The sequence below is a fragment of the Mastomys coucha genome, unplaced genomic scaffold (genome assembly GCF_008632895.1).
Source record: "Mastomys coucha isolate ucsf_1 unplaced genomic scaffold, UCSF_Mcou_1 pScaffold9, whole genome shotgun sequence".
NCBI lineage: Eukaryota > Metazoa > Chordata > Mammalia > Rodentia > Muridae > Mastomys > Mastomys coucha.
This window is the reverse complement of record NW_022196915.1, coordinates 968,251-993,857: the sequence shown is the minus strand read 5'-3', so window position 1 is coordinate 993,857 and position 25,607 is coordinate 968,251. Positions and strand designations below refer to the sequence as shown.

General features: G+C 41.4%; 1 protein-coding gene across 5 annotated transcripts in view; it reads right to left on the bottom strand.

Annotated features, from left to right (window-relative positions):
- Nucleotides 1–25,607, bottom strand: part of Nek10 (NIMA related kinase 10) — a 228,364-nt gene that overhangs the window by 156,847 nt on the left and 45,910 nt on the right. For 4 of the 5 annotated variants that reach the window (XM_031361786.1, XM_031361785.1, XM_031361787.1 and 1 more), the window contains 8 exons: nt 23,713–23,790; nt 21,912–21,976; nt 20,411–20,513; nt 20,198–20,326; nt 19,557–19,694; nt 17,482–17,527; nt 15,484–15,605; nt 15,263–15,365 (listed from right to left, as the gene is read on the bottom strand). In XM_031361786.1, coding sequence (XP_031217646.1) covers nt 15,263–15,365; nt 15,484–15,605; nt 17,482–17,527; nt 19,557–19,694; nt 20,198–20,326; nt 20,411–20,513; nt 21,912–21,976; nt 23,713–23,790 — 784 coding nt within the window. Of the gene's footprint in view, nt 1–15,262; nt 15,366–15,483; nt 15,606–17,481; nt 17,528–19,556; nt 19,695–20,197; nt 20,327–20,410; nt 20,514–21,911; nt 21,977–22,455; nt 22,551–23,712; nt 23,791–25,607 lie in introns of those variants that run through there. The other variant, XM_031361790.1, reaches the window with a different exon arrangement.

Below are 25,607 nucleotides of genomic sequence, written 5' to 3'. Positions count from 1 at the left end.
ACAGAGTGAGTTCCAGGACAGCCAGGGCTACACAGAGAAACTCTGTCTCAAAAAAACAAACAAACAAATAATAATAATAATAATAATAATAATAATAATAATAATAATAATAAGGATTAAAATAGCATAGCACAGTGGAGAAAAGTACAACAGAAAAAATAAATAATTCAATATTAAATTATATATGTACACACACATATATATATGCTGTACAGTATTTAATAGCTGTTCATAGGCACCTAAAGAAGCCTTAAGTGAATGTACAAAAAGCAAATGAACTTCTGAATGAATGTATGTTGTTGACATGGGCAACAACCAATGCCTCAGACCCATGGGAAACGGTCAAAGCCAGGTGCAAATATTAGCAGTGTGTACAAGTGTTTACTAACAATTGATCAGTGTGTGCAAAAACCAGTGACTGCAGCTTCTTCCTTCCAGATATTTGCAACCCAGACTGGTGCACCACCGAGATCTTCACCTAAGGCCAACCCCTCCTCATGAGCGCCACACAAAAAGCAGTTAAAGCGGGGCAGAGTGGTGGGGAGGACAGGGTGCCACTCCCTCACAGTACACAGGCACCATCAGGCCCAAGCTTTTCTGTGTCTTTTTCTTCTTTCATGTCTGACCTTCTTCATTCCCTTGACTCCACAGTCAGGTTTATAGATCCAGGCCATGCTGGACACAGAGACTGATATTTTGTTGTTTTTCACTTACCACACATATCTAGCTCAGGGTCTTATGTTCTCAGTCTAGTGTAAAATTCACTATGTGGCTCAAATGGCCTTGAACTTCTGATCCTCCTCCATCCCCAAGTGCTGGGATAATGCACATGAGCCACCTGCCCCATTTATGCTGAGTGTTAAAATCAGAGCTTTGCCATGGAAGCCTCATCAGCTGAGCCACACACACAACAGCCCTACAATAGCACATTTTTGATGAATTTAGAATCGCACATGTTCATAGGGTACAGTATGCTAGCTCAATAGATATATCTATATCGATATATCATATCCATTAAAATCAAGATAATTATGTTTTGTGGTTTTGTGTCTCAACTTGACGAAAGCTGGAGTTATCACAGAGAAAGGAGTTTCAGTTGAGGAAATGCCTCCATGAGATCCAGCTGTAAGGCATTTTCTCAATTAGTGATCAAGGGTGGGAGGGCCCATTGTAGGTGGTGCCAGCACTGGGCTGGAAGTCTTGAGTTCTATAAGAAAGCAAGTTGAGCAAGCCAGGGGAAGCAAGCCAGTAGGTAACATCCCTCCATGGCCTCTGCATCCGCTCCTGCTTCCTGGCCTGCTTGAGTTCCAATCCTGACTTCCTTTGGTGATAAACAGCAATGTGGGAAGTATACGCTGAATAAACCCTTTCCTCACCCCACTGCAAAATAATCAAGATAATTTACATTTTTCAAAATGATAGTCCATCATGATAACATAGGCTTCATCCCAGGGATGCTGGGGTGGTTCAATATATGAAAATCCATCAACATAATCCACTATATAAATAAACTCAAAGGAAAAAAACACATGATCATCTCATTAGATGCAGAGCAAGCATTTGACAAAATTCAACATCCCCTCATTATAAAAGTCTTAGAAAAATCAGGAATTTAAAGCCCATACCTAAACATAGTAAAAGCAATATACAGCAAACCAGTAGCCAACATCAAACTAAATAGAAGGAAACTTGAAGCAATCCCACTACAATCAGAGACTAGACAAGGCTGCCTACTCTCTCCCTAAGAATTCAGTATAGTACTCGAAGTCTTAGCCAGAGCAATTAGACAACAAAAGGAGTTCAAAGGGATACGAATTGGAAAGGAAGAAGTCAAAATATCACTATTTGCATATGATATGATAGTATACTTAAGTGACCCTAAAAATTCCACCAGAGAACTCCATCTGATAAACAACTTCAGCAAAATAGCTGGATATAAAATTAATCAAATAAATCAGTGGCTTTCCTCTACACAAAGGATAAACAGGCTGGGAAAGAAATTAGGGAAACAACATCCTTCACAATAGTCACAAGTAATATAAAATACCTTGTTGTGACTCTAACTAAGCAAGTGAAAGATCTGTATGACAAGAACTTCAAGTCTCTGCAGAAAGAAATCAAAGAAGATTTCAGAAGATGGAAAGATCTCCTATGCTTGTGATTGTCAGGATTGATATAGTAAAGATGGCCATCTTACCGAAAGCAACCTACAGATTCAATGCAATTCCCATCAAAATTCCAACTCAATTTTTCATAAAGGTAGAAAGGGCAACTTGCAAATTCATTTGAAATAACCAAAACCCAGGATAGTGAAAACCATTGTCAACAATAAAAGAACTTCTGGGGGGATCACCATTCCTGACCTCAAGCTGTATTACATAACAATAGTGATTAAAAAAAAAAGAAGAAGAAAAGAAAACCTGCATGGTATTGATACAGAGACAAGTAGGCAGTTCAATGGAATAGAATTGACCCAGAAATGAACCCACACACATATGGTCACTTGATCTTTCACAAAGGAGCTAAAGCCATCCAGTGGGAAAAAAACAGCATTTTCAACAAATGGTGCTGGTTCAACTGGCGGTCAGCATAGAGAGGACTGCAAATTGACCAACTCTTATCTCCTTGTACAATGATCAAGTCCAAGTGGATCAAGGACCTCCACATAAAACCAGTTACACTTAAACTAATAGAAGAGAAAGTGGGGAAGAGCCTTGAACACATGGGCACAGGAGAAAATTTCCAGAACAGAATACTAATGGCTTATTCTCTAAGATCAGGAATTGACAATGGGGCCTCACAAGATTGCAAAGGACACTGTCAATAGGACTAAATGGCAACTAACAGATTTGGAAAAGATCTTTACCAATCCTACATGTGATAGAGGGCTAATATCTAATATATACAAAGAACTCAAAAAATTAGACTCCAGGAAATCTAATAACCCTATTAAAAGATGAGGTATGGAGCTAAACAAAGAATTCTCAACTGAGAAATATAGAATGGCTGAGAAGCACCTAAGGAAATGTTCAACATCCTTAGTCATTAGGGAAATGCAAATCAAAACAACCCTGAGATTCTACCTCACACCAGTCAGAATGACTAAGATCAAAAACGCAGGTGACAGCAGGTGATACTGGCAAGGATGTGGAGAAAGAGGAACACTCCTCCATTGTTGGTGAGATTGCAACCTGATACAACCACTCTGGAAATCAGTCTGGCAGTTCCTCAGAAAACTGGACATAGTACTACCAGAGGTCCCAGCTATACCACTCCTGAGCATATACCCAAAAGATGTTCCAACAAATAACAAGGACACATGCTCCACTATGTTCACAGCAGCCTTATTTATAATAGCCACAAGCTGAAAAGAACCCAGATGTCCCTCAACAGAGGAATGGATACAGAAAATGTGGTACATTTACACAATGAATTACTACTTGGCTATATTAAAAATAATGACTTCATGAAATTCACAGGCAAATGGATAGAACTAAAAAATATTATCCTGAGTGAGGTAACCCAGTCACAAAAGAATACATATGGTGTGCACTCACTGATAAGTGTATAATAGCCTGAAAGCTCAGAATACTCAAGATACAATTAACAGACCACATACATGAAGCTCTAAAGGAAGGAAAATCAAAGTGTGGATGCTTCAGTCCTTCTTAGAAAAGGGAACAAAATACTCACAGAAGGAAATATAGAGACAGTGTGAAGCAGTGACTGAAGGAAAGGCCATCCAGAGACTGCCCCACCTAGGGATCCATCCCATATACAGTCACCAAACCTAGACACTATTGAAGATGCCAAGAAGTGCTTGCTGACAGGAGTCTGATATAGCTGTCTTCTGAGAGGCTCTGCCAGAGCCTGACAAATACAGAGGTGGATGCTCGCAGCCAACCATTGGACTGAACACAGGAACCCCAGTGGAGTAGGTAGAAAAAGCACTGAAGGAGATGAAGGGGTTTGCAACCCCTTCACAACAATATCAACTAACCAGACCCCCCTAGCTCCCAGGGACTAAACCACCAACCATAGAGTACACATGGAGCAACCTATGGCCCCAGCCGCATTTGTAGCAGAGGATGTCCTTGTCAGGCATCAATGGGAGGAGAGTCCCTTGGTCCTATGAAGGCTTGATGCCCCAATGTAGAGAAATGCCGGGGCAGGGAGTCAGGGGTGAGTTGGGGGGAGTACCCTCATAGAAGCAGGGGGACAGAGAAGGGAGGGGGGCTTCTGGAGGGGAACTGGGAAAGAGGATAACATTTGAAATGTAAGTAAATAAAATATCCAATAATAAAAAACATACATGATCATCTTATAAGATGCTGAAAAAGGTTTTTACAAAATCCAACACCCCCTCATGTTAAAAGTCTTGGAGAGATCAGAGATACAAGGTGCATACCTAATCATAATAAAGGAAATATACAGCAAGCCAACAACCAATTTAAAGTAAATTCCATAAAATCAGGGACAAGAAAAGGCTTCCCATTCTCTCTGCACCTATTCAATATAGTACTTGAAGTTCTAGCTAGAGTAATAAAACAACTAAAGGAGATCAAGGGGAAACAAATTGGAAAGAGAGAAGTCAAAATATCACTATTCACAGATGATCTGTTAGTATACATAAGTGACCTCAAAAATTCTACCAGAAAACTTTGACATCTGATAAACATCTTCAGTAAAGTGGCTTGATATAAAATTAACTCAAAAAAATTCAGTAGCCCTCTTTTATACAAATTATAAATGGACTGAGAAAGAAATTATCAAAATAATATCCTTTACAGTAACTACAAGTAACACAAAAGTATTTTGGAATAACTTTAATCAAACAAGTGAAAGACCTATATGACAAGAAATTCAAGTCTCTCAAGAAAGAAATTGAAGAAGACCTCAGAAGATGGAAAGATCTCCCATGCTCATGGATTGGTAAGAATAATATAAAAATAACCATATTACCAAAAGCATTCTACAGATTCAATGCAATTCCCATCAAAATTTCAACTCAATTCTTTACAGACTGTGAAGGAACAATTCTTATCTTCATATTAAAAAAAAAAAAAAAAAAAACAGGATAGCTAAAAGAATCCTGTACAATAAAGGAACTTAAGAAGGTAAAACCTTGCTCTCTCCCCCTCTTCTCTTTCTGCTACTGCCTCCTCTCTCCCTCTCAATTAAACCTCTTATACATGGGAAAAAAAGAAAGAAAAAAAAGAGAAAAAGAAGAAGGTAAAACCTTCCTGGATTTCAAGCTGTACTGCAGAGCAATAACAGTAAAAAATATGTGGTATTGGCATAAAAATAGACAGGTTGATCAACAGAATAAAATCCAAGATACAGCAATAAACCCAACCACCTTCAGACACTTGGTTTTTTACAAAGAAGCCAAAACCATACAATGGAAGAAAAGAAAGCATCTTCAATAAATGATGCTGGTATAACTGGATGTCTGCATGTAGAAGAATGCAAATAGATCCTTATTTATCACCCTCCACAAAGCAAATCCAAGAGGATCAAAGACCTGGATGTAAACCCAGATACAATTAATCTAATAGAAGAGAAAGTGGGGAATAGCCTTGAACACATTGGTACAGGAAACAATTTCCTGAACAGATCACCAATAGTTCAGGCACTAAGATCAACAATTGATAAATGTGACCTCTGGAAACTATAAGGCAAAGGCTACCATCAATAGGACAAAATGGCAGCATACACATTGAGAAAAGATATTCACCAACTTTATGTCCAATAGAGGATTAATATCCAAAATCTATAAAGAACTCATGAAATTATACAGCAACAAACCAAATAACCCAATTTAAAAATAGGGCACCAAGCCAAACAGAGTGTTTGCAAAGGAGAAATCCATAATGGCTGAGAAACATTTAAAGGAATGTTCAACATCCTTAGTGATGAGGGACATGAAAATCAAAAGGACTTGCTGGGTGGTGGTGGCGTACGCCTTTAATCCCAGCACATGGGAGGCAGAGGCAGGCAGATTTCTGAGTTCGAGGCCAGCCTGGTCTACAGAGTGAGTTCCAGGACAGCCAGGGCTATACATAGAAACCCTGTCTCAAAAAAAAGAAAAAGAAAAAAAAAAGAAAAGAAAATCAAAAGGACTCTGAGATTCCATCTTATATCCATCAGAAGGGCTAAAATTCAAAACTTAAGTGAGAGCACATGCTGGCCAGGATGTGGTACAGTCCAAGGGGTACACTACTCCATTGCTGGTGGGAGTGTGAATTTATTCAATCACTTTAGAAATCAATTTGCAATTTCTCAGAAAACTGAGAATACTATGTCAAGATACAGCTATACTATTTCTGGGCATATACCCAAAAGATGTTCCTCTATACCACAGGGACACTTTCATAGAAGCTTTATATGTAATAGCCAGAAACTGAAAACAACCTAGATATCCCTCAACAGAAGAATGGATAAAGAAAATATAATACATTTACACAATGGAATACTGTTTAGTTTTTAGAAAGAAAGACATCATGAAATTTGTGGTCAAATGGATGGAACCAGAAAATATCATCCTGAGTGAGGTAACCTAGACCCAGGAAGACATACATGGTATGTACTCAATTATTAATGGATATTAATCATAAAATACAGAATAACCATGCTACAATCCACAGACTCAGACAAGCTAAGTAACAAGGGAGGTCCAAGGGAGGACGCTTGAATCTTACTCAGAAGAGGAAATAAAATATACTTCCAAAGCGGATAGAGGGAGGGAACTGAGTGGGAAGAGGTAAGAGGGGGTGGAGATGGAGATAAGTTGGGGTGCAGTACAGGGCTAGGAAAGAGAACATAAGCCAGTGGGAGTGGGGCATCTTTGGGATGAGCTAGAGACCTGGGACAGGGTAAGCTCTGAGGAGTCTGTTGGGGTGACCCTAGCTAAGACTCTAGCAGTAGGGAATATGGAGACTGAATTTGCTCTCTCCTGTAGCCAGGCAGGACTTCCAGTGGAGAGATGGGGTGGGATACCAACCCACCTACAAAACCTTTGACCTAAAATTTTTCCTGCTTACAAGATGTACGGGGATAAAGATGGAGCAGAGATTAAGGGAATGGCCAACCACTGACTGGCCCAACTTGAGACCCACTCCATGGGAGAGAGCCAACCCCTGATACTATTGATGAGACTCTGCTATGCTTGTAGACAGGAGCCTAGCTTAACTGTCTCCTGAGAGGCTTCATAAAGCAGCTGATAGAAACAAAATCAGAGAGCCACAGCCAAACATTAGGCAATCTCAGGGAGTTTTGTGAGAAAGTTGGAGGAAGCAGGGCTTGAGAGAGCCAGAGGGATCAAGAACACAAGAAGACCTACAGAGGTCTTCAACTAATCTACGCCCATGCGGGCTCACAGAGACTGAACCACCAACCAAAGAGCATATAGTGGCTGGACTAGGCCCCCTACACTTGTAGCAGATGTGCAGTTTGGTCTTCATGTAGGTCTTTTAACAATTTGAGCAGAAGACTGTGAATCAGACTCTTTTGCCTGCCTTTTGATCCCCTTCCTCTAGCTGGGCTGCTTTTTCTGGCCTCAATGGGAGAGGATGTGTTAAGTCCTACTAAGACTGGATGTCTGGATGTGTGGGAAGGGGAGATACCCACGGAGGGCCTCCCCTTCTCTGAGAAAAGGGGGAGGGGTGAATTGGGGGAGGATCCTGTGAGGGTGGAACTGGGAGGAAAAGAGGGAAAGTGGCTGCAATCAAGATGTAAAATGAATAACTAAATAATGAAAAAAGTACATTCTCTGTGTGAGGATTCTTGCCTTATATCCTAGCACTCAGAAGGCTGAGATAGAAGTAGAGGCAGACATGGTTGTCTGTGAGCCTTATCCACATGACTTGAGGTGCTAGGGCAGGTTGCTATCCATGGGGGAGGGGCTGCCTCTTCTCTGAAGGGAAGGGGAGGGGGTAATGAGGGGAGAGATTTGTAAGGGTGGGGCTTGAAGGAGGGGAAGGGCTGTGATCAGGATGCAAAATGAATGAATAAATGAATGAATGAATAAGTAAATAACAAAAAACCCTTAAAAATATAAGAGTGATTAATAGTTCACAAGACAAAAACAGACATGCCTGGATTTGTGCCACAGTCTGCTGTCTGCCACTGTTTTAAGTTGCTGAGACTTTCAGGCTCCTTGTTGTCACAGCCTAACCTATCCTGTCCTCACTACCCTGTGCTACTGTCCCATCCTGACTGATGCAGTACTCCGGTTTGCATTCTAGACCTCACCACCCTGCATCATCACCACAAACTCCTGAAAGAAGGTTCCCGTCTGTCCAGCTCGCCTTGATGGTGGCAGCACGTGTCCATTTACTCAGCGAGCAGAAGCTGTGCCTTTTGCTTTATATTCATCCTGTGGGACCTGCTTTACAGTAGCATTTGGTAAGCATCAAGCCTTTGGTAAATGTCATGCAGAATCAAGTATGACCTTCTTTACTACGACCAACATCAAACCAGGTATCACTTGTCAAGGACATATATAATGTATGCCCTTGAGCAGGAACATGTGACCTCCTAAGCCATACAAAAAAGCCCGTGTCTGAAATTATTACCTAATATGATATGAGTTTTGTGTTTTGTTCTTCTAGTCTTTATTTGGGTGCCAAGGAAGCAGGAGAAGTGAAATTTTCCATTAAAATATAGACATTTGAAAAGGTCAAGCAATGTGAAATGGTAGGTTTGGGCATGTGTTCCTCAGGGCTGCTCTGTGATGTCCCAGCACAGTATGGGTGCCACATAGCAGGTGGCAGCACTTAGAGCCAACTGCTTCACCCACTGTCTGTTTCCACCTGTGCCTCAAAGGCTGTCAAAACATGCAGAAGCCAGGCCTGGGCATATGTCATTGCCTATGTGCAGATGGTAGTTTTCAAATAAAAACAGACTCACACACTGAAAGCAGAGAGACTGTGGTTGGGTTGGAAAGGAACAGCACAGCCTGCCCAGGAGCGGTGAGTTTGATGCCCAGTGGTGGGAAACCGAAGAGAAAGCATCTTTAAGTCCATGCACGTGGAACATGCTGGTGCTCCCGAGTGTCCCCGAGTAACAGCAAACTCCAGTAGAATGCTTACTAAAAACAACTGCAAGCCAGCCTCGACCATACACTGAGAAGAACAGCTGGGTTCCCCTAATGCCTTTTTATCTTTTCTTGTTTGCTTGTTTGTTTATTTTTCAATTCACTTTGCCCCATTCATCTCTGACATCATTTGACAAATATGTGCTTCTTTCCTGGAAGTAAATAAACTTTCCACCTTCACAAAGAAAACCCCACTACAGGGAAGGCTGCCCCTTTGTGGAGACATGATGAATCCATCCAGGCAGCTAGTGCAAGCTCTGGCTCTAGTAGCTTCTGCCTTGCCGTGACTGCCCCTTTGTGGTGACGTGCTTCATCAGCTAAAGCCCCTTTGTTAGCAGCATTGCCAAGTGCGGTCACACATACACACACACTTCATCTAGCTTCCTGAAATATGGGGGGGAGGGAATTAATGCAATAACATTTTAATAAAACCATAGTACCTCTTAAAACTAAGTCTTGTAGCCACATTTTATCATACACACACACTTCATCTAGCTTCCTGAAATATGGGGGGAAATTAATGCATAACATTTTAATAAAACCACAGTACCTCTTAAAACTAAGTCTAGTGGCCACATTTTAAACAACTGTGATAGATATTGATAAAATTCAAGAGAACTATTGCATTTAAGATATTGTTAAAGAGTTATATAAAGGCTCTGGATTATTGTGTTAGTCAGAAAATCATCTACTCCCTGATGAAAATGATGTCATGCATTGTCCTGGTTATACCATCTCTGTGATAGAAAAAAAAATCACATTGCAGCAAATCTGCCCCAGGGCCATTCCTCCCAGCTTCTGTGGGTCTAGTTGTCTTATGCTTCCTTGCACAAGCTAAAATGTCCAGAAAGATGGAGCACTTTCAGCTTAATAACTGCTAAGTGGAACTCTAAGAAGCATTAAGTCGATTGGTTGGGCAGAAAAGGAACAAGAGGCAGAGAAAGGAAAACAAAGTGAGCAGTTTCTCATTCTTCTAAACCCAAGTTATTTTCCTAGGGAGCCTAGCACAAGCTGAGGATATTTTTTAAAGTTGCAGAGTCAACATAAAAAGGAAGTGTGTTGCTATGCCTACTGTTTATACCTAATTAACATAGCCGGCCTGTCCGCTTCCTGCTTAAAGGGGGACTGATCAAGTTTGTCTCCTGCAGTTCTCAAAGCCTTGCTAAAATATGAGTAGGGGCTGTCTCTGAGAATGAGTGTGGTGACAGGGAGGGATGAGCTATGTCAATGACACCTTGGAAGATGGTGAGGAGGAGCATCAGGATCAGACCTGGCTGCACACACTTTCCACACCTCTTAGAAAAGAAAGAGCAAAGGCCATTCAAAGGTCAAAGTCATGGCCCTGCAAAGCTAAAGATGGAGTCCCAGGCCCCCTCGTGCCCACAAAGATTCAAAGTTCAAAAATACCACAGCCAACTAGGCCCCAAGCAGCAGATGGCTGCGTCCAAAGAAACTCGGTGAAAATCCAAATTGAATATGGTCCCCTGAGCCTGCCAAACACATGGCTCTCACAAGGGTAACACAACAGCAGGCTTGGGGGATGGGCCAGACATGAGACAGCTTCTTTGGAACAAGGCTTGGATGGATACCAACTTCAGGATCTCTGAAGAAATCTCTACCATGCTACAAGTCCCCAGGTAATGGCTAGAACACAGAGTGATTCCAACAACTTGTCTCTTCTGTAGCATTAAAGGCAGCCCTCCATTACCAGAAGTGTAAGGAAAATATCCAACAGGAAAAAAGAGATCAGACTAAGCAACTAAGCAAGGGGGGAAACAAAGATGGACCCAGAAAATACAGAAGCCATGTGGACTGTTGAGAAAGGAAGTCTCCCTTATACTGGGAGGAAATAGAAGCCAGGTCCTTCAAGGACGGAACAGAACATCATGGAACATTCAGAGATCAAAACTACTACTAAAAGTCAAATGTTCAATAAAATGACTAAAAAATAAATCTGAAGAAATAACTAAAGTACAAGTAGGAAGAGATAAAGACACATAAACTTTTATGCTAAATAAAGGCTCATCCGGGGCCAAGGATGAAAGGAACACCCTGAAATTCTCTAAGGAGATCTAGGAGCTCATGGGTTGGGCCATGAGAATTAGACTGGCAGGATTCTGGGAGGCACAAAGAAACGCCCTCAACATGAGGAAGGCCAGGTGCTCCTAGTGCTTACCTGAGGCCTCAGTATTCAACATACTGATGTAGGGGCAAAGAGTAGGCACAAATGGAAAGTTCCAGAACAACAGCTGTGTGCCAGACCTAAGGGGAAGCTCGGTGTACACTGCTAGCACAGCGACAAGAGTGGGATATCCAGGGGCAGGAAACTGGCAGTTCCCTGATCTATGCTGTGGACACCATGCAAATAAGGCTCAACATCCTCATGAGAGAGCTGAAAAGAGATAAGGGTGGATGCATAGAAACACAAACAGAAAGGAAGGCAACTATTAACTGGAAGGAAAACAAAAAGGTCTATAAGGAAAGGAAACGTAATTATCTGGGTAATAATTGCACACTGATAATGATGTAAACACTGAGTATTGCTTTAACCCTGAGCTGTGCTGACAGCATGTAGATGGGCCAACCAGAATAGGAAAACTAAACCATCATAATGAAAGTCAAATACCATCTGGAAATAAAAAAAAAAAAATGGACCAAGTAACTTCATAAGCATGGTCCCACTGTTTTATTCTGTAAACTACTTCAATGTGTGCCATGAAATAAAGTATAAACTTTAAAACTAAGCTAAAAAAGAACAGAGTAAATTCAGCATGTTTAAATACAGCCAGGAGATAACTGTAGCTAATCCAATAAGGAAATAATATGTACAGTTAGCCATTATTCAGGGAAAAAAATGACTTAAATAGTCATATAGGAGTAGTTTAGTGTGTTTTCTAGGATATAACACAATCTGCTATGAAATTTAAGTGCACAGTTTTAATAATACTCTTTGATTTATAAATTGAAATATGTAGAAATAAATTATGTTTAAAAAAATCTTAAGTAAAAACAAAGCATATTTGTAAAAAGCTTATGGTAAACACAATTATGGTTGATTTCAAATGGTTAAGCAAATGTATGTCCAAGATTTCTTATTTTGATTGTTTGATTTCTTAGTTCTTTATTTCATAGTTCATTAGCTTGAAAATGTTACCAAGTGACTTTGTATTGAAGGTTTATCTAAAGAGTTTCTATTTTAAGTTGTTTTTATTTTTTTAAAATAATACAGTATGTTCTACTTTCAAAAATCTGGCCAATAAATTTGAATTCTGATTTATGAATGCACTTGGGTATAGGGAATGTCCATTTAATGGCCTCCTTGTTAACTTCTGCCCAACTATTACCTAGCAGCAGTCACCCTGCCAATTAAGAGCCAGGAGCCAGGCATATAAGAAGACCCCTCAGTAACCTCTCCCCTCTTTCTCCTCCTCTCTCCTCCTCCTCCCTCTCCTCTCCTCTTTCTTTCTCTCTCTCTTCTCACATGGCCCCAGCCAGCCTTTTCCCTTCTTCCTCTCTCCCTTCTCTCTCTTTTTGTCCTCTCATCTCATTCCTCTCGCTGCCTCTATCCCTTTTCCAGGTCTCCTCCTCCCAAATAAACTTCATTTTATACTAAGCCTGTTCTAGGGCCAATTTCTTAGGAGGCAGGGGAGGGATGCCTTGGCATGGGCCTTTTGAGGTGCTCTCCTCCTCCACATCACCATCCCTGTCTTATAAAACATTTTATGTTCTAAAATCATGTACAAGTTGGATGTCCCTCCCACTGGGGAGCTGGAATCTACAAACTGACTTCTAAACTATCTACTGGGACGTGGCAATTATCAGGCGAAATGTTAACACCACTCCTTTTATTTTTATTTATTTAATTATTTTTGTTAAATTTTAAGATTTATAATTACATCATTTTCCCCTTCCCTTCTTCCCTCCAAAAGATACCCCCTCCTTGTTCTTTTTCAAATTCATGGCCTCTTTTTTCATTAAGTGTTGTTATATACATGTATGTATGTACATACATACATATATATATAATATAGATATATATATACATATACACGTGTGTGTGCACACATACGTATATTACATAAATACAACCTATTCAGTCTGGATAACATTACTTGTGTCTTGTAACATTACAGAAAACTACAACTAATCAAAATGCCAAATTGTGGAGCCCAGTCTCAGTTGTAGAAGAGGGGGAGAAAGATTCATAAAAGCCAGAAACCCAGGCTTTGCTGTGAGACTGTGCTTCCTAAGAATGTGAGAAGCTGGCCGGGCGGTGGTGGCGCACGCCTTTAATCCCAGCACTTAGGAGGCAGAGGCAGGCGGATTTCTGAGTTCGAGGCCAGCCTGGTCTACAGAGTGAGCTCCAGGACAGCCAGGGCTACACAGAGAAACCCTGTCTCGAAAAACCAAAAAAAAAAAAAAAAAAAAAAAAAAAAAAAAAAAGAATGCGAGAAGCTACACTCACAAGGCAAACACAATTGAAGAAAGACAACAGTAGACACCAGAAAGCAAACCAGGAAACTCATAAAGCCCTCAGCTCCACACAGAGAACTATTGGCCTAAGGAATTCTCAGAGAGGAGGAAACAGTCTCCGAGGCAAGAATAAGCAATTACTTATCCAATATCAAGTGGCCAGGCTGGAGGGGTTTTTGTTGTTGTTGTTGTTGTTGCTGTTCTTGTTGTTTGGTTTGGGTTTTTTTTTGTGTGTGTGTGTATCCCTTTATCATCAATTGTTGTAGGACTTGCTGGGTTCCACAGCATCTTTGTACAGGAATTTTACAGATAAGCCTGCACTTTAGTTCTATGTTCTCAAACATTCTTTTACTGTAGGGATCTCAGAATCAACATGTCTCTTCATGTACTATAAGTCTACATGAAGAGTGTCTCCCCTTTGTAGCTAGTGAGCCATAAATATCCCAAACAAGAGGAAAAGGGCTCAGGGGAAAAATAGATACCACTCTGAACTGAAAATTAGTTACACATGGAGAGTTAGAAAAATATAAGGGTAAAAATAAACTTTCTAATTTAGGGGGGAAAGTTTTATTTATTATTAGTAGTAGCAGTAGTAGTACTATTTATTTTTTACTTATTCATTAAGTAAACTTTGGAAACAGAATCTACATAGGACTGGCTAGCCTCAGATTCAAAAAATGGACCTGCCTCTGCCTTTGCCTCTCTCTCTGCCTCTCTCCCTGCCTCCTTGCCTCCCTGCCTCTCTGCCCCCCTGCCTCTACCCCTGTCTCCCTGCCTCCTTGCCTCCTTGCCTCCCTGCCTCTCTGCCCCCCCGCCTCCCTGTCCCCCTGCCTCTCTGCCCCCTGCCTCTACCCCTGCCCCTGCCTCCCCAGTGCTGAAGTGCCCCTACACTGTGTCCTAATCAATGAAATTTAATCTACTGTTATCTGCCTTTCTGCTACATATGAAAATACCAACCAGCCACACAAACAGCTATGTTAAAGGATACAAGTCTCTGTATTTGTAAAGCCCTGCAAGTCTGACACCTTTAAGACAGACAGAGATAAAACAGTCCAAAGCAATGTGCTCAATGTCTTAATCATCAAAGCTTCTGTGTATGAAGTAGAAAGAAAAACTCAGAAAGCATTAATTGAGGAGTTAAATTAAACACAGAAGCATCCTAAGAGTACTGTGTCTCTCATATGAGCAAAACAGTCATTTAGAACAGTATTGCCATTATCCAATATTGTGCAAGCATTATTCTTTCAGGGATGTGGAAAGTAATTAAAATTTAACAAAAGAATTTTGTTTATTAGGTCTTTTGTTATTGCTGTTTTTGGTTTGGTTTGGTTTGGCTTTTTGGATAAAGGTTTGGTTTAGGCTAGCACCAATTTACAATATAGCTGTAATTGGCCTTGAACTCCAGATCCATCTGCCTCCACCTTCCAAAGACTGGATTATATGTGTGCATACCAATACCCAGCTCAAAAGTTAATGAAATATAAAAGTTCATTTCCTTTAGCCACATGGGCCACATTCCACTTGCCCAAAAGTATCATGTGATAGTGCCTACTCCACTGGACAATTCAGAGATAACATTTCCATCCATGCCAAAAGTTCTACTGACATGCATCACCACTTTGAAATAGGGTTCATTTCTGGACTGACATTCAGAACTTCTTCAGTTAAAAAGTTGAATACTTTTATACTTACTAACTGTCACTTTGTCCTTATCTCCCAACATAATGTTGTTTGGCGTGAGATCTCTGTGAACAATCCTCTTCTCCTTGTGTAGGTACCGAAGAGCTAAGCACAACTTGAAACAAGAATGGAAGCAAATTTGATTCCTGCCATATATGTAACCAACAGTGCATCTCTAATGCAGCCCAGAACTTTGTTACATAATGAAAATTTCAATGAAGGGTGTAGTGTACCTGTATAAATATTTTCCACAGTCGTTCTTCACTGAAATGGTGATGTTTTTCCTTCAAAGAACTAAAGTGCTCTCCAAGTGGGGCTCCTTCTATCAGCTCCATAACAATATACAATCTGTCATCTATGCAAAAGCACAAAGGGGGTCACAGAAATGTAAAGTCAATGTAAAGCCATGGAAAGTTAGAACCTGTGGTTTCCAAAGAGGGTGTGGAGCACAAAACTGAAAACTTAATGTCAGGATCCACTGAACGCTGGCAGGGTACAGAGCCACCCTTGGGGCAGTCACAGCTAGCAGCAACTTCCTCTGGCTCCAGGCTTTCTCCTCTCTGGCAAGCATAATCATTTTCTGCTTACATCACAGAATACCAGAAGCATGCCAAAGACAATAAGCCAACTGTCTCAAGTCACAAGGCCTGCCTCTTATTTGGATCAAATAAGACATTCAGAAAACCACATTATAAACTGTATTTTGTACAGTGACATAGATTATGTCATAGAAACTTACCCAAGGATGACACTATGATGTTGCAATAACACAAACTAAAGCACCCACCCATGACAGAAATTACTATTAGGCCCCTCTTAAGTAGAAAGTCCTGGACTCTGATTTTATGTTTACAAGGGTTTAGCACTATTTGGGTTTTCTTGTTGCTGTTTTTGTTCTCTGAATACCTTCCTCTAAAGCCAATTTGAATTATTGATAATGGTATGTGACATGTGTCTTTTCTGACTGTTGGATATACACAAGATACACACATATACAATTTGCCTGCAAAGGGCAGACATCTTCCACCCTGCCCACTGACTTCTCCACCAGTCTCACACTGCAGCATGAATGTAAGCATACTGCTCTTCCTGTGGCCTTTCACAGGTTTGCACAAAATGAATACAGCCTGCCATTTAACGTCTCCTTACAGACATTTATAGATCCCAAGTTCCACCATTCCAAGAATATGTATTGTCTGCACTACACTTAGCCAACGCTTTGTTTTCATTTTCTTACATTATAGTCTTCTTCATTGTTGTTTATAACCTGATAATATTTTACACATTTTCAGTTTCCTCCAATTCATTTTGGAAGCCATCAGGTTCAGTGTTTTGTTTTTGTAATGACTTGTCCTTACCTCTTCAGTATAAGTCAGAAACTAAATCTGATCTCTTTAATTACAGGAAATAGTCCCAATATTAAGAATACGCAGTTAAGGAGAAAGGAGTCCATCTAATTCATCTAAAGAAGGGAAATGGGTAAAACCTTAACAAATGGCCCAGCATTACAGAACAGTTTTTGTTTAGTGTTGAGACATGGTCTCTCTCTGCAGCCATGCCCGTCCTGAAACTCGCTATGTAGATCAGGCTGTCCTCAAACACACATAGCCTGGCTCTGCCTCTTAAGTGTTGGGATTAAAGGACTGTGCCACCATGCCCGGCTAATACTTCGGGATTTTATGTTACAGATGGATAAGTTCAATACTTCCTTCACTTGTAAACAAGTGACTGAGTTTGGCTTTGTTTGACTGTGCTCTCCATCCCACAGGCAGAAAACAAGCCAGCCAGCCTCCAAGCTCAGCCGGGACTCTGGCACCACCTGGTGGCACTTACTGAATTTTGTGAGAAAAAAAATCTGGAAGGCAGAGTCCAATCCATTTTATTAGGGGTGGGAAATGCCACTAGATGCAAGGCAAGCTGCTGTGAGCTTGCAAAAAGAAAATTAAACACCATGCTTTAGTTCCCTTTTCTCTTGATCCTATCCAGTTCTTTTTTGTACAATAATTTAATTATTTTGGTTTATTCACACTATGCCTCTATACAATGGGGATCAAAATATCTTAACTATTTTCAGATCATCACTTAAAAAATTATTGCCTAAGAAAACAATGCCTATTCATAATAAAAGCCAACAGAAAATAGCTGAATGGGTTTATTTTCTGACAATATAACATAAATGGATATAAATAACAAACATATGTTTCCTTACTTAGAAAACAATTCATACTTACTTTCCAAAAATGTTTTATAATAACGTACAACATTGGGATGATAAAGCTGTAAGAAAACAAATAGCAAACATTTATCAGACTTTTCAAAACACAAGCTTTTGTACACTGTAGTTTCATCTAAGACTGCCAGCTGCCACTTAAGGCTTTGAATGACTTCTTTAAATATATTGCTTTAAAGTTAATGAAAAAGACAGTGTCCTCCATGTCTTTGTGAACCGGGCTAGAAAGTGCTGCACTTCCTAATGTGAAATGGAGAGTTTTAGAACTGAGCAGTACCTTAACGGTTCCCTTAGCATGTTCTGCCCTAGTGTTGGGCCTCAGCTACACAGGGAGGGAGAAACAGTTTTTCAAAAAGAAAAGTGATGTAAAATGTCTCCAACTATTTATTTATAATGTGGTCTATAGGTAAAGTTTCTTGTCTCAGAGGAATCAACATGATGTCTGTAAGTGATTTGTGCCTGTGTTTCCCTCTAAGCAGGGGCCACCCAGCTGCTACTCATGAAAACCCAGCAGCCTCGGGGTCAGCAACAGCAGAATAGCCAGGATGTGACTTCCCAGGCAGCGGTGACATCTGTCAGCCTCTTCTACAGCCAGGAATGGGTCTGTCCCTCTGCTCTTACTGGGAGTATAAAAGGAGCCCTCAACCTTGGGAGCATCCTTTCTGCTGCTTTTCCCACCTGGGATGGGAAGGCATCACCAGGAGTTGCATGGAACAGGGAATAACACCAACTTGTGCCATTCTCTAACCCTGATAGTTTGGAGCCTCTGTGCTGTACTCATTGTCACCTCTTAACAGACAGGGTCTCCCATTCCAGCCCCATTCCTACAGCTTCTTTATTCCATGATGTCCTTTTTTTTGCTCAGGTGACTTTTACAGGAGGGAGCAAGCATATAATCTTCAGTGACCTCAAAATCTAAGCCATGGCACCCTCATTGGCCTCTTCTGGACCCTCTTTCTTAGAAAACTCACTTAAACAAATTAGCACCCAAATCAACTAGCAAGTGACCCCATCTTTAAGCCATATGAGACCAAGCTAACAAACAGAACCATATTCTGGTTCTAGCTCACAAGCAAGGGTACATCCAGCTTTGGGACCTAATCAAAACATTAGATGGACACAGATCAAAGTCACATTCTAAGCTTGTGCTATCGGTCGGGACAGGATGAGTTTGTGTAAGGATGGGACGGCTTCTTGTGATCTAACCCATTAGTGGTGACTTTAATTGTAACTTAGTGATGTCAAACTATAGGTTCCAATGAATAAAGACCATGTTTGTGACACCAAGCAAACATGACTATAGAGTGCAGTGAGGCTGGCAGCTTCGTAGGACTTAAAAACAGAAATGCACAAATAAGGAGAGCTGGAAAAGGAACCAGCATGTTCTTGGATTACAAAAAGAATTCCCATTTCTCTCCTGTGTTCCTTTTTTCCTCAAATAATCCTTCATAATGACAGCTAATTGAGCTATTATGTCACACCAGGATATACTGCTCGTAATAATAAAAATAACACAAAGGATAGTTGGGCACACCTTTAATCCCCTCACTTAGGACAGGGAGGACAGGGAGCCAAGGGGAGGAGAACTCAAGGTCAGTCTCCACTGCAGACAGAGGAGGCTTAAGACCAGCCTAGACTACACAAGCCTGGTCTAGAGAAGAGAAAGGAAACAGAACCTACACTTTAGATTTAAGAAGCCAGACTTGAGGTATGTTAGCAGTTTGGCTTTAGCTGACTGAAGTTGGAGGATGGTCTTTCTCAAATTCCCAGCACTGCAGTAAGGGTGTCTTTCTCCTGTTCCTATGCAGTGACTGGGTAGCTAAGCAAAGCATACATGGTGTGTTCTGGCTTGTAAGCTCAACTGTTTTGCATCCAAGGCCCTGCTATAAACTCCTAAAAGAGTTTCCATGACTCAATAGCAAGCTTTAGGAAAAACACTGGTAAAAATATCACTGCACCAAGGTCCAGTATTTCACACAGAACTGGTTTATAAACAGCATGGACAAGAACAGCAGCAGAGCTCAACTTCAATGACATTTATGTCAGAGGCATCTCAGAAATAAGACATTATTTTACCTGCTCCTTAATTATTGTTAATTCAGAAACAATGTTCTTCACACTGCTGTCCCGGTCTTTCTTATCCTTTCCAAATGCTGGGTTATGCAAATTGACCTCCTTCATTGCTAAAAGATTTTGACCACTACGCTTTCTAACCTACGATGAGAAAAACAATTCATTAAATGCTGAGAACTGAGGGTTAGACAAAGACAGATGAACTAGAATAACAAAATTGCATGGTTAACCAAGCCATAGCATGAGAGTCTAGCTGCATTTACACTAAGCTAAGAGAACTCAAATTTGTTATCTTCTGGTCTGGTCCCCACTGCTGGAATCAGTAGGCTTTCTCTGTGCAGGTGTAGAAATACTGGTGTAAGTTTATAAACTATGACATGCACTGGGACAGCTATTTTGATTAATTTTCTGAGATAGGGGAAGGATGCCCTGTGTCAGTCAGTGACCAGGTACTAGGGCTGAGCCAAGACAACACCCACATAATTACCACCCTGTGTTGGATACAACCAGCCACTCTCATCTCTATCTCTACTTCTTCACTAGTTTTCAATGATAAGGACTTCAATTAAAATGAGTGTGGCCATCTGGAGTCTGACTTCAAATTTGTTTTGAAACATGAGAACTATCTCCCAGGGCAGACTCACCTTATAAACACAGCCAAAAGCTCCACTTCCAAGGTGGTCCAACACAGCATAGTCACCTATGTACTTCAAGGGCGCTTTCTTCTGATTGATGCTTTCAATATTCTCAGCAATTTGCTTCAGCTCATCTTCCTAACCGAGTCATAAAAGGTAAATTGTCTGTTATTATCCTGGCCCCAGAGCAGCCTGCCCAAATATTTAGAACTCAAGACTTACCAACAGTAAATTCAACTGTGATACCAAGTCCTCATAAGCACCGATATCACGAACATAATGTCCTATGTCAATGAAGGTCTCAAACAGGTCGGTGGGGAAAAGTCTACAGGGAAACACACACCGTTAAAGTGGAGACGGGGAACAGTGAGCCAATGCTTTCCTTCTGGATGCAGCTGGCTCACCAACTAACTCTACCAACAAACCTAACTTCACTAGGTCATCAGCAGAGTAAGAATCGACAGGCTCCGGCCTATCATGCTAATCTGCAGGACAGCTGTAGTTGCTGCAGAATAAGCAATGTTCTAAAGATCCACTGAACAGCACTGCGCCGCAGTTACCTGCACTGCAGTCACACTTAGAACTGGGGAGGGGTGGACCTCACATTATTTGTTTCTATGGCAATAAAAGACAATATAACCAAAGCAGGTTATAGCAAAGCCTCCTTTGTATATTTGGGGGTTACAGACAATAAGCATTTTAAAAGAGGATGTGTGCTGGGTTTTTACTAAGTACTTAGCACTCACATTAAGTCACTTGTTACACTTCTAAACCTAGCTCCAGGATATAAATACCCTTTTAATTTTTAAATGTTTTATGAGAATAAAAGACTGGTAACTGAAAAAATGTAGAAGTATGCATTTACAAAGTTTTGGCTACAGTGGCCTCTTAAAATGTTTGAATTCATTAAAATGGATGGCTTTGGGCCATGAAATGAAGGTTTATAGTAATTTTCTTTTTCCTTAAATTCAAACATCATAGAAGAATAAAGTAATAATATAATTTACACCTTCTTTTTTTTTTTTTTTTCCGAGACAGGGTTTCTCTGTGTAGCCTTGGCTGTCCTGGAACTCACTCTGTAGACCAGGCTGGCCTTGAACTCAGAAATCCACCTACCTCTGCCTCCCAAGTGCTGGGATTAAAGGCGTGCACCACCACTGCCCAGAATTTACACCTTCTTAACAAAGGACTTGTTATAACATCCAGACTTCTCCTGCCAATAAAATCTGGTGAAGTTGTGGACCCAGATTTTGTTCAAATGGTGTGCATGTCCCATATGTGTAATGAATGTGTCTGCTTCCTAAGAGTGCACTTCCACCAGACTTAGCAACTCACCTCTAGCCTACCCCTGGGCCCCAGCCTATCAGGAGCACCTAAACCAACTAACTCTTGGTTGGTAAGAGGGAATGATCAGACTAACTTTGGAATTTCTGAATGGTTAAAAAAAAAAAAAAAAAGGTATGTATCTTGGTTCTAAGATACATAAGATGTTAATATCTTTAATTAAAACTAGAGCCTAAGCAGTTACATGGCCTGTGAGGAGTTATACAGCGGTTACAAGGCCTGGGAGGTAGCTGTGGAAACTGTTAAACCTGGGGAGACTGAGAAGTCTGGAGAGGCACGGCTTGCATGGAATCACTCTCTTTCCATGGCTCCTATGGAAGCAGAGCTGCCTAAAAGGAACTTCAGTTTAACCATCTGCCACATTGCTCCAAGCTCCTACCTTTTAAAGAGTGGCCTGTTCCTTTCCATACTGAAGAGAAACCTCAGGGTTCTGAAAGCATAACACTAGGAAAGGAAAAAGAATACGACTCTTAAGGAGCAGTGCAACAAAGTAAGACATTCTCAGTCCAGAATCACCAGAAAGTAACATTACAGAAGCTTCCGGAGAGGCTGACCTCAGCTGCAGGTCAGACTCCTAAGCTACCACCAACCCTGGGATCCCTCTCCTGCCTATGGGTTGATACTGTAACACTGTGTCATGCTGGAGATGTGGCCCTGCTTACTTCTCACTAGCCCTTAAGTTCTTTCTAGAAAGTACAAAATGAGCAAAGACATCAGAAATAACCTTCTTCTGCCAGGGGAGCCAACCACCAAAGATTTGCAGGAACTCAAGGCTCATTCTCTGCTAGATGCTACGAACACCCTTCTATTCATACAGCTTCTGTGAGTGAGTAGCCACCAGAAATAAGGCCATATTAAAACAGTAACGGGCATGCTAGAGGCAAACCGGATAGACTGATCTCATAAAGAACATTCACACTGACCTTCAACGCTGTCTTTCTCTCTTTTGTGACTTAGTAAGAATGATGAACTACAGCTCCTCAAAAGTGAATTTTGTCATTCTGGTATCACTTGTAACACAGCCCCTGAAGCATCAAGGAGACTACTGTTTTGTGCCTACTTTGGGCCTTTGACACTCTACCCAAGACACAGACCCAAGCTGCTTAGCATTGCTACCTGTGCCCAAGTACTCTAAATTTCCCATCTCTACCCTGCTGATACTCTCGTGGAGATCTCTGCCGCCCTAGAGCAGCTGTGCCTTGTGGCTCCTCATCGCCTTTTAAAGGACTTCTCATTCCAGCAAAGTCCATTGCCTGGGCTTTTCTTTTCAAAGTTGGTGACTATGGTTCATGTTTAAAGTTGACAACCATCTTTCCATTGTTGTTATAGTCCGGTGTATAAGGGAAATGTGTCTTGAAAGTACAACCAGCTGATGACCAAAGAAGCCATTGAATAAGCTACTTCAGTTTCTCTCTATCTCTCCTCCTCCTCTTTCTCTTCCTCCTCCTCCTCATCCTCTTCCTCCTCTCTCCCTCTCCCTCCCTCTCATTCCTCCCTCTTCCTCTCTCTTTCTGTCTATCTCTGTCTGTCTGTATCTCTCTATCTCTGTCTCTCTCTGTCTCTCTGTTTCTGTCTGTCTCTCTGCCTCTCCTCCCTCTCCCTCTCCCACTCTCTCTGTCTCTCTTGTCTATCTGTCTGTCTGTCTGTTTCTCCCTCTCTCTGTCTCTCCCTCTCTCTGTCTCTCCCTCTCTCCCTCTCTCCCTCTCTCTCCTCACTCTCCCTCTCCCTCCCTCTCCTTCCTCCCTCTTCCTCTCTCTTTCTGTCTATCTCTGTCTGTCTGTATCTCTCTGTCTCTGTCTGTCTCTCTGTCTCTCTCTCTGTCTCTCCTCCACCTCCCTCTCCCACTCTCTCTTGTCTGTCTGTCTGTCTGTCTGTCTCTCCCTCTCTCCCTCTCTCCCTCCCTCCCTCTCTCTCTGTATCTCTCTCTCTGTATCTCTCTCTCTGTATCTCTCTCTCTCTCTCTCTCTCTCTCTCTCTCTCTCTCTCTCTCTCTCCCTCTCTCCATCTTTTGTGCTTTCTGTAGTCACTGGTTTTCATAGACTCCATCCCCAAGCACAGTCCTTACCATCGGCGTAAGGCCCACTGCTAACCTGAACAGTCCCCAAAAGTACCCACCATTTTATCACAGGCTCCCCACATCTCAATATGTTAAAATAAAGAGAAACAGACTGGCTTATTACCTGTAGTAGATTAGTTTTTGCTGCATTTGATTGTTTATTTGGTAAAATTAATTTTGCTATTGTATATACACCATTTTCCTAGAAAAATAAGGAGATCATGTATCAGTGACCATTAGCAATAGAGACAAGCAATTCAAAAGCAGTAAAGCAACCTCACCATAGTATAAGCCAAGAGGAAAAACAATACTAAAAATGCCAAGGCAATACTTTTAAGTGCCAAAGACTGCAGAATTACATAATAATATTATATAATGATCTACATAAATTCGAAGTGATTTAAATGTTATAAAAACAAAGGATAGAGAATATGAAAGCAACTCTTTCTATTTAAATTATGGGGCTGGAGTGACAGCACAGTCAGTGAATGTGCATGCCACACAAGAGTGAGGATCTGAGTTCAGCTGAAGTTAAAAAATAAAACAAAAAAAACAAAAAATCAGTGATCAGCTGGGTAAGGTGGCTCACTTGTAATCCCAGGGCTGAAGGGCAGAGGCAGGAGGCTCTCTGGGCATTACTGGCCAGCCAGTCTACCTGAATCAGTGAGCCCTGTGTCAATGAAACACCCTGTCTCAGAAACAAGGTTGGGTGATGGGAAGTCAGCACAGAGTTTAGAGCACATACTGTTCCTGCAGAGGACCAGAATTTGGTCCCTAGCACTCATGTCGGTGATTCACAGACACCTGTAACTCCAGCTCCAAGAATCTAGCACCCCCTTCTGGCTCTGCAGGCACCAGAACTACCATGAGCACAAACCCACAGGCAAAGTCATTCATGCATCATTTGCTTTATCTTAATTTTTTTTAAAGTGGACATCTGATGAATACTACCTCTGTTCTCCACACACACACATGCATTGCACACCCACACACATGAACTAACAGACACATAAAAATACAGATGTACATACACTGCAAAACACCAATTTCAAAGTGTAAAGCATAGCTTCTCCCTTTCTGCTTTTGATAATTAGAGGATACCCAGAGATTTGGGTATAATCTCTAATACCCAACTTAGAGGTTGTCCATTGTAAAATAGATCTTTTTTAAGAAAAGGAAAAATGACACAGACAAACTTTCTAAAGAAATGAAGTTAACTGTGAAAACGGCACTGTTTTAGACTTACTCTAACATACACGTGGAGGTGAACGAAAACAGAAGCGTGTTTCAGCTTTCTGCCAGCTACCAGTGAGTGTATGTTTGTGTGGACATCTTGTCTGCCTCGCCGAATCTAACCTTTATAGCTGCAGCTACGCTGTAGATCATTTCATAACTCTGTTTTATTCGTGAGTGAATTCATGAGAGGTGGAGCCATTTTCAGGGGTAGGGAAGCTGGTCAGCCGTGACAACAGGAACTGTGGCCAATCTGGCTGTACTTCCCACCGGCCATGCTGCCCGTGGCTTGATCTCACCTCCACTACCACCATGTATGCTGAAGATGAAGTTGCAAGTACCTGTCTTTCACTCTGTAAAACTCCAACAAAAACTCAAATGAAAAGGACGGCAACTGATGCAGGGACGAGATACCGGCATCAGTCAGCCTCAAGCGGTCTTTCTCAGTTTTGTTTGAGCCTCAAGCGGTCTTTCTCAGTTATGTTTGGCTTCAGCTACCAAGTTGACACAGCCCTCAGATAACTCTGCCTAGCTTGTGAGTATGTTTGGTACATGTTCTTGGTTGTTAATTGATTTAGGGGGATCCAGCACAGTGTAGGCAGTGACACCCCAAGACAGGGGGTTCTGGGTTGTGTAAGGAAGTAGGCTGAGCACACACCAGAGGAAGCAAGCCAGTAAGCAGCGCTCTTCCATGACCTCTGTTTCCGTTCTTGCCTCCAGGTTTCCTGCCTTGAGTCCCTGCTCTGATTTCCCTCGGTGATGAACTGTTACCTGAAGGGTATACCA